This window comes from Centruroides sculpturatus, unplaced genomic scaffold, assembly GCF_000671375.1.
Source record: "Centruroides sculpturatus isolate CEXI.00-Female unplaced genomic scaffold, Cexi_2.0 scaffold1277, whole genome shotgun sequence".
NCBI lineage: Eukaryota > Metazoa > Arthropoda > Arachnida > Scorpiones > Buthidae > Centruroides > Centruroides sculpturatus.
In genome coordinates, this window is record NW_019385430.1 from 154,250 (window position 1) to 164,245 (window position 9,996).

The following is a 9,996-nucleotide window of genomic DNA, read 5'->3' on the forward strand; positions in this document are numbered from 1 at the left end:
GTAAAGAACTGTCCATCTCCCATGTTTAACGGAATAATATACAGCCTATGTCCACCCTGAAGTTCCATTCTAAATATTGGTGAAAGAATTTTTGAAATCGGATGAGTAGTTTCGGAGATTACCTGCTGCATACAAACTAACATACATACAAACATTACCTCTTTATAATATTAGTATAGATGAAATCTCAAAACTTGATGTTTTTAATAATAAACCAAGTGATTGTCGTAATGAATCAGGCTACTTTTACTGCTATTATTAATAATTAAATTCTAAGTAATTTGGTACTAAATGTAAGCATAAGCACCATCTCTTAATAAATTTAATAATTAAATTGAATAAGAGATGGTGCTTAATGTTTAACTCTAGTACCAAATTACTTAGAATTTAATTAATAATAATAGCAGTAAAAGTAGCCTGATTCATTATGGCAATCATTTGGTTTATTATTTTAATATATTCTTCTTTTTAATAAGAAATGTTTTTATTTTTGTGAATTTTTTTTCAAATTAAAGTACATTTCTTTTAAAATAATTTTTAATTTCTGAAAATTAGAATAAAATTTATTATATCAAAATAAATATTTGATTAGGAAAGAATTTACAAAATAATTATAAATTTTCTTTTCTGTACTTTTCTTAAAGTCTCAAAAACATTTCAGTTATAACATATTAAGTATGCTTAAATATTTAATCATTTATTGAATTTTAGATGCTAAATTTGCAAATTATCAGATGAAAAATTACACATTAATATTATCAATTTAAATTTTAATAATCATAATGTTAAAGACATTATGTATATAAATGCAATTAAAATATAAAATAGGCATATTTTAATTTAGTGAATTTTAATTATTTTTTTTATTACTTATTCATGCATAGATGATAATGCAGTGATGATGGAGATAGACCACGAAGCTAGTCAAGTTTACGTGGAACAATTAAGTGTTTTACCTAATCAATTAGCTACCTCCGGAGCATTGAGACCTAGTGCTGAAGCTATTGATTCTCGTTTAACTACTCCAATTGTGATAACTTATGTAGATACAGATAAAATTAGTTTTGAAAGGTAACTTTTTAAAATATATTAACAATTTTGTTGTTAAAAATTGAAATGTTTTATATTTTAAAACATTTCAATTTTTAACAACAAAATTGAAATGTTTTAAAGTATAAAACATTTCAATTTTGTTGTTAAAAATTTATTAACATTATTTTAAACTTTAGAATAAAACTTACAAAACTATATTAGAAATGATTGTTTCATTAAGATAATGCCTTACTTCAGCTTGTTTTGAATATTTTTTACAATTTTACCTTCTGACATGATTGATGTTTTCTGATATTATCAATAATAGAAATTAGAAGAGATTTTTCACTCAAATCCCCTTTAAAAATGCAATTGGAAAAAATTTAAAGATGTTACGTTTGGTTATTTTATACAGTTATTGTACAGTTACCTAACTGCAATCTGTAGTTTATATAATCCATAGGTGCAGTTATTCATTGACAAAAGTGTTTATTGTATTATAATTTGTTAAAGCTTGTGTCATTGTTTATTTGCTTTTTTGGCACTTTAGCAATAAAATGCAATTTGTAAGATATTTTAATAACTAAAAAGAAGTGTTCTGAAATCTTGGAAAGAAATTATTTAATTTGTTTTAAAGTAGTAGATAAAAAGTTTAGAAAAATTGAACTTAATAACTAAAACTGTATAATGGCAAACTACATAACAATAATAATTATATTCATTTATGCTTAGCTTCAACTCATGCTTATGTCATTAGAACTCAAAAATCAAACATGAAACTAACTTTCTATAAAGTTGCTCAGTCTAGGATTAATATTCTGATCAAAATTATGTAATAAAGTAAATTAATAACAAACGAAATAAATAAAAGTTTAATTAGTTATTAACAGAAATGTAATTTCAAAGCATTATTTTGAATAATATTTAATACATTTTTACACTGACATGGGGGTTTTTTCTTTAAACTCAAGTAAGAACTTTATATACTTAACTTGGTATAGAAATTAATTTCAAAAACAATATGAGTTTCTGTACATATTTTTTTTAATAACAATTTAATATAATCAAAATGCAATTAAATTTTATTTGAATGTTAATTTTGTATTATATTTTGTTATGTTGTTTTTTCAGAAATTTAAAAATAAATTATTTTTATAGGAATAAATCAGGGATTTGGGGTTGGAGAAGTGATAAAACAGAAGTTGTGAGTGAACATGAATGTAAAGTAAGATCTTTTTTTATTGTTGTTATTTAAAATATTTGTTTTTGTTAAATATAAAATTTAATTTATTAATTATTAATAAATTAATAATTAATAGTAGCATATATAAATATAAAATTGTGAGATAAGCAGAGGGTCGGGTTAATCCCTTCTGATCACTTACGCTGCAACAGGTTGGTAAAACCCGATCTCTGATCTTCAAATGGCTTAGGAGGGCAAATTGAGTGGGGAGTACATTGGTAAGTTGTCAGGTACAACGATAGACGACAGGTTAAACAAAATAACAAAACGTTTATTGAATAGCTAAGCTAGGATACATAAGGCGATAACAATATTAAGGTTAAATGCGGTTAAATATAAGTAAACTACACAAAGGGCCACTCTTTACAGCTCTAACTGCTCTTACAGCTCTAACTGCGAGAGAGAGAGTTCACAAAGCTCTAAAATGCAAATACTTCTATGAGGATATGACTAATATGTGTTCGTTGAATGGGCCATATGAATCATAGTCAGCACATGAACTGTAGAATGGCGATGGAAGTTCAAAGTTGCTGTCTGTCATATGATAATGTCCTTTCAGTCGCAATGTCCGGTGTATGGAGACAAGATGACACCTTAATAAGTATAACTTCCTTTGGTCACCCGGAGCTTCTGGGGGCTCGAGCTTTTATACGTTCTTTGTGGGAAAGGAGTCACATGATTGACTTCTGTTGACATTAACGGTGCATTCCGATCAACTAAGTGTCAACTTTCCCACCTAATTGTGAAAACAATTGGTGACCTCCGATATAATTCTCACCAAGAATATTTTTTCATTGAAGTTGTTTACAAAGGGTTTTTTTCCCCGACATCTGCGTAAAAATCACGGATCTCACAAAATTATAAAATTCTTGAAAATCTAGTTTTAATTATTATCATTACCAAAGGATTTTATTTCTATTTATTTTTTATAAAAATGATATTGGATTTGTTCAAAATCAATAGAAAAACATGATATATATATATACATAGGCTATCATGAGAATTTTACATGTTTTATTTAATTTAGAATGTCATCTTAGTAATTAGCAATTACTCTTTCTCAATAGCCTACAAGCTTGTAAATGTCTTTCATATTAAAGGAATTGTTTTATTACACTTTGATTTCATTGTGAAATTTCCTTAAAAAAAAAAAATTAAAATTGTTCGTGGAAAAGAATGCATGGAATTTTGAGAAATCAAGGTTCTGTGAACATGAGCATGTTATGATCTTGTCTAATTACAGCAGATTATTTTGTGTCCTTGTTATTGTGTGTCTTCTTGCTTGTATTTTCCCATGCTAAGCTACAATGCTAAGTATTTTCTTATGCTTAATTAGTCCAGTTGTTCATAGTAACACAAATTACTAACTTATCAAAATATGAAATTATCAGTTGAGCTACTAAATCAATTTTCATCTCATTTAGTAGCTCAGTAAAAGTTAGATAATATCTCCTGCAGTTCCACTAACAATAAATTCAGGGCATACAGAAGGTGAAATGTCCAAAAGATGTTCTATCTATCTATATTTGGTTTATTGCATCTGACATTGCCTTCCGACCTCCAGGAACCCCTTCATCTCTTTCTATCCATACACCATTCCTCTTTAATTCCATTTTCACTACATGCTAACTTTACTCCGTTGTACCAAGTTCACTTGGGTCTTCTTCTCTTTTTCTTTTTTGTGGAATGTATTCCATTGACATTTTCAGCTAATCTGTTCGAATTTTCAAATTCAAATGGATTAGCCAAACAAATTTCATATTGCAAGAGTAATTTCAGGTAATAAAAACTTTACAAAGGTAATATATTTAAATTACCTGGTCCTCTAGGTTGGGGGTTTGGATGATAGACCTGCACCCTATCTTCTGTAAAAATAATCACACCACAACAGAAAGCTCCAGGAAAAAAGATGTTCTGTGATCTTTTTTTATACACAAGCCACTTTTTATTTTTTGTAATCCTGTTTAAAAGACATCTTGACAGTATGAAGCACATGCAGTATAGAAAAATGGCATGTTCTTTTGTGTTAACTGATGTAAAATCCAAATATTCAATTTAGGCACAATCTACTTTTATAGATTTCTGACAACAGATAATTAATGGGCAGAAAGATGTCAATTCCTTGATTGTTTTTGACTGTTTTGATTGAAATTACTCTTATCATTGATAAGATTATTTTTTTTTACTTTGTCCTTATAAGTTTTGCATAGTTTAAATGTACATTTATGGGCAATGACATTACTTTTGTATTCATATAGCTTATTGCACAAATTTTATTCTTTTGTGTTGTCATTTTGATCATGGCTTGTTCTGACTTGGTTTGAAATGAAACTTGTTCTGACTACATTGATGGTATATCATTAGACAATAGAACTTTATACACAAGTTTATTTTTCTTGTTCACATAAAATTGCTGCACATTTTCTAATCATACAAATGAGTGGGTAGAATTTTTTTGCATAATTTTAATAGAAAGAATTGATCATTTTAAGAAAATACATTATGAAGATTTATTGTTAATAATAGAATAAAAAGTTAAATTTAATTTGTAGGAACTTTTAGAAATATTGCCTTAATTAAATACAGGCATGGAGATTACATGATAACTGATTTAAATTAAAATATATTTTTATTGCATTTTTTTATTTATCAATATTAAAACATTAATATTTAATTACAGATAAATGAATTAAATTGAACTAATTACAATAAAATTTTTTTTATATTTGTGAAACTTATTTATTGAATATTACTTATCAAATATATAAATATAAATTAATTTTAGTATTGTATTTTGTGATTATATGTTGACAATTCCAATAGAAAATAAATTTTAAAATTGTGTGTGATTTTATGAATAAACATCACATTTTGTTTAACTTGATTTATATAATATATTTTAACCAGATATATAATTTAAAAAAAAATTATATATCTAATTAAAATATATTATGGAAAATAGTAGCAAATATATCAGACATGGAATGAGTTAATTTACAATTCATTTTTTCAATAATTTTTACTTAAGAACTTCAAAAGATTGTGTTTTGGACAGTTTGAATCAAAAAATGAATATCACTTTTCAGTGTTGTAACATTTTTATATATAAAACATTATATTCAATGAAATAATTATATTTATAAATACAGTAAGACCCTGCTGAACACAGGAGATGTGTTCCTAGATGACAAAGTGCTAAACGAAACAGTGTTAAACGAGGTCATTTTAACATAGAGTAAATAGGGATAGGGGCACATGCGACCAAAAATAAACAAATTGTACTTTAATTTTTAGTTATTTTTATATTGATTTGCATAATAATATATGTTAAATAACAATAAACATATGCACACAAATGTAAAGTTCATTTTTTGTGACGAAGGTCCTGACTTTTCTGAAATTCTTTATTTTTTTTGATAAAGTTGTGAAGTTTCGTTTGCCACTTTTTTCTTAAGTAAATGTCTGTAGCAGAAGATTGCATCCAAAACGCTTCGTTTTGCTTTTGTCCTCCTTTCAAAATCTGGATCATTTATTACAATTTGATCAATGATTTTGATTATCATTACCAAACTTTTACTAAGGAAATCTGTAGAGAAATTTTTTGGGTTCTTTGTTTTCAGAATCTCTATTTTCCAGTTCTACATTAATTCCATGTTTTGCCAGTTCTTGAAGGTCATCATTGGTAAGGCTCTCACCAGAAACCTGCTGTAACTCCTCAATATCCCACTTGTCTACATCTCATAGTTCTGCTGTATCAATTAGATTGAGTTTGGTCAATCTAACGATACAACGATAGGCTTTTCTCATTGAGAATTCTTGCATACCTTCAGCCATAACTTCTTCTACACTTTGTTCATGCATTTATCAGTTAATTCTTGCCAAGTGAAGCCGATATTGCCTATGACATCTATGATGATATATTTTTTCCAAAATTACACCAAACAAACATAGATTTAAAGAAAGTATACCTTTTTGCCACCTTTTTCTGATTGGTTTGTGTTTGTAAATAATCATATTATATATGAATCAATGAAATGCCACGATAATTTAAATCAGCGTAAATTTTGAGCGTTCTTTCTTTTTGTTTTTTTTTTTTTTTTATGGCTTTGAGCAGACTGTGTTATATCGAATTAGCGTTAAGTGGGGTAGCATTAAGCATGGTCTATCTGTACTATGGTATATATACTATAATAATAAACTGTGTGTTAAATATATACATTTTAAAGATAGGATGATTGTCAAGTTATCTGATTTAACCAAGGCTATGGAGTTGGTAAAACAAACACTTGACTCCGACTTCGACTCCTGATAATTTTAGTAGGCTGAGTCCGACTCCTGACTCTGGCAAAATTAAATACCAAGTCATTTTATGGGGGCAGAGACACTCATAGGGGACTACCCTACTCTGAAAGGAGCCCGTGGCATTTATCCAAATACTTTTATAGTTAATATTTTTAATATTTAACTTACATTAATATTTATTGGTATAAAAAATTAATTTTTAACAAATATTTAATAAGATGAAACAGTGGGAACAATAAAATTCTATACCTACATATCTTTATTCTACAGCTTTTGCACTTCAATTTCACCCTTCCAGAAAAGTTAATCCAACTGAAAAGTGTGTGATCTAGATATTTCAGCAGTTCCTTGTTCAGAAAAGAAAAATATATACTCTGATCAACTAGTCTGGCTCATTCAGAAAAATAGAGTACTTATTTAGAGCGGGGATAATAAAGGAATGAATCAAAAATATTCAAATTCAATTGGGTTAAAATAATTTAACTACTAAACACAAATACTACAAAGAAAACAAATGATACATATTTAATAAATTAAATTGTTGCATTTTGTATTTAAAATAAATGAATTATAACAAAATACAAAAACATTTTAAAAAATTGATAAATATAAAACAAATTTTTCTTTCATTTAAATAAAAAAAATTAAATTTTTTATTTAAAATTTATATAATATTTAAATTGTCGGAGTTGACACATTTTTCCTGACTTCGACCCCTCTGGCCAGAAATTCCTCCTGACTCCGACTCCACAGCCCTGGATTTAACAATGAATGATTAATCAGGGTTAATCAGGTATAATCATCTAATTGTTGTCAGATATTTTCTAAATATCTTCTAAATTTTAAATTTGTTTTTGTTTTTATAGCCCTTTTTTCTTTTTTTTTTTAGTAATTTAATCTCTTTTTTTAATATGGATTATATACTTTCTTGTCATTTCTATACTAATGCCATTCTGAGCAAATAGGTCAATGACTAATATTGGTTGTGTTTTTCCATTATTAATTGATAAGTTAATTGACTTATGTCACAATTACTTCACATCAGACATCCTTTTGGATGCAATATAGTTAACAAAACAATATTAAATAATTGACAAGACCATGTCTTGTTTATAAAATCGTACTGCCCGATGTTCTTACCAGCATAGAGGTATGAAGGAGTACATGTCGAGAGTTGATATTTGGCACAGAGTATTAACTTCCNTGGCTGAATTACTGAGATTGTGCTATACGAATATATTGAGGTAAAACCATAACACTGTTTTATGTAAAAGCAATTCATTAAATAATTGTTAATATTAGAAAAATTGCTAATGATGCCAAAAATGCTAATGAATTTTGTTTGGAAATTATGGAAAAAATTTGAAACTTAAACAAAAAAAAAAAAAAAAAATACATTTCATAAAGTTGCCAAGATAAAAAGTTTACACATTACAGTTTGAAAAAAATTCACAAAAATTTTTAAAGATGACAATATATTTTACTAAGTAATTTTTAATAGTGCCATCTCCAAAGGGAATTTTTAATATTTTTGCATACTTAGATGGATGAGAAGCCTGCAAGTAAAAGTCAACTCCACCATAAGAATGTTATTTCCTGAAGTGTGTAGAGAAGACAATACAAAAACATTTTAATGTATACATTTACTGGCAGACCCCGCCACGCCTTGTTGTGGCTCAAAATGTATCTATTATAAATGTATAACACTTCCTCTGTGGGGGAAAATTTTTCGAAAAATTTTTTCTTAGTGTACATTCTCTTGACGTACCCTATTAAAACGCAATCAAAAACGCAAAAACCCGNATATGTTTATTTATCATAACAATGAAGCACATATATAATCAATTTAATGAGGTTTTAATTTTCATATGTACACTTATTGTTTTCAGGGCTTCTTTTGGAAATAATTTATTTAATAACCTTCAAAAATTTTCACAGCACACTTATGATCCTCTTGTGGCAGACAGTATGCTGTGGCACACCAGTTGAAAATTGTTGATTTAATGCAATATTCTTTATTTAAAGACACTCTTCATATTATTTTTATGGCAGTTGCTAATTTACATTTTGTAGATGATTGTAGATTTCAGTTTAACAACTGTTTATGTAAATATAATAATCATATGGAATGTATAAATGTAACAATCATACTAAATTGTCTTAAGATGGCAAACATGATATGGTTACACAGATAAGATAAACAGGTTTAATCTTTCATATTCTTCAATGGAAAATTGTTATGTATTTTGTGATTTGTTTATAACTTTGTAATAAAGTGTTTCTGCTGTATAACATTCATATATATTTTTTTCTTATATCTACTTGTATGATATGCTCTGCTGTTTGGCCTGGTAAACCCAGGACACTATGTATAATTATGTATACATTCTTATATATAATTATATGAAGTAAGTTGTTGAATTTGAATAAAAATGATAGAGTATTAATAGAAGAAATTTAAACAATTAATATTATTAATATTGAATGCCTACTACAACAAAAAGCACGGAAATGGTTACTAAGATAAACCTTTTTTAATGTAATTTTATATAATATTGCATATTCAGAATCAATAAAATGCCTGAAGCAAAAAAATAAAATTGTTAAATCTTAGTTATATTTTTATTTAAGATAAACATGATTTTCAAATAATTTAATTTAAATAATTATGTAAATTCAACTGGTCAACCTGGGTACAAAAATTTTACTTCAACACTAATATTTTATATTGTCTTGTTGACTCTTATCTCATGCTACCATGATCAATTTTAATTGTTATTTTGTATAACTACAAATTAATTAGATCTAATAAAAAATATGGTAATAATAAAGTAATCTGACATGATTTTAAAATTATTTAATAAATTTACAGTTCCTCTTGTGTCTCGAATGTGTCCAAGTGATACTTATAAAGTCTACAAAAGTGGTAAGTACTAAATTTTATACTTCATAAAATGTTGAAACGGTTAGTGTATGAAATATGATAAAACAGATTTTGTATATTGTAATTATTTTGGGAATTGATAACAATAACTGGAATAAGTAAATAAGGTTTTGACTAAAAGAAATTCTAGTTTTATTGACTCTGATATTAAAAGGACATGTCAAAGTGATTTAAAAATGTATAACTTGAAGATTTAATTGATATAAAATTCATCCAGTATTATTTGTCTGCTACCAATTTTTGAGGGTTGATCAAAAAAAAAAAAAAACAGTTAAAACAGCTATAAATCAAATGCACAATGAAGCAGGTTTTTACATACAAGTTAATATAAATTTTTACATACAAGTTAAATAGATGAAATGGAATAGAACACTTTTCTTCACCAACCAAAAACGTTCAATGTGACACCATCTGCTGGAAAAGCCATGGCTACCATTTTCTAGGATTCATTGGGCATTATCCTCATTGACTTCTT

General features: G+C 26.9%; 2 protein-coding genes across 2 annotated transcripts in view; both read left to right on the forward strand.

Annotated features, from left to right (window-relative positions):
- LOC111638909 (ankyrin repeat domain-containing protein 13D-like) overlaps window positions 1-9,529 on the forward strand; it is a 53,245-nt gene extending 43,716 nt beyond the window's left edge. Inside the window, exon 5 of the mRNA XM_023384679.1 lies at window positions 9,450-9,529. Within this exon, the coding sequence (XP_023240447.1) occupies window positions 9,450-9,514 (65 nt within the window). The 3' untranslated portion in view covers window positions 9,515-9,529. The remainder of the gene's footprint in view (window positions 1-9,449) is intronic.
- On the forward strand, window positions 886-2,302 carry LOC111638910 (ankyrin repeat domain-containing protein 13D-like). Its single transcript, XM_023384681.1, has 2 exons — window positions 886-1,071; window positions 2,191-2,302. Exons 1-2 carry the CDS (start codon window positions 899-901, stop codon window positions 2,285-2,287), a joined length of 270 nt encoding a protein of 89 aa, XP_023240449.1. The 5' UTR covers window positions 886-898; the 3' UTR covers window positions 2,288-2,302.
- Window positions 9,530-9,996: the final 467 nt, after the last annotated feature.

What these genes read in the sequence shown, in the direction of transcription:
- LOC111638910 (XM_023384681.1), top strand. Translation starts at nt 899, where the DNA reads ATGATGGAGATAGACCACGAAGCTAGTCAAGTTTACGTGGAACAATTA. An exon ending in GATAAAATTAGTTTTGAAAG is followed by an intron (nt 1,072 to 2,190) that starts GTAACTTTTTAA and finishes TTATTTTTATAG; the next exon opens with GAATAAATCAGGGATTTGGG.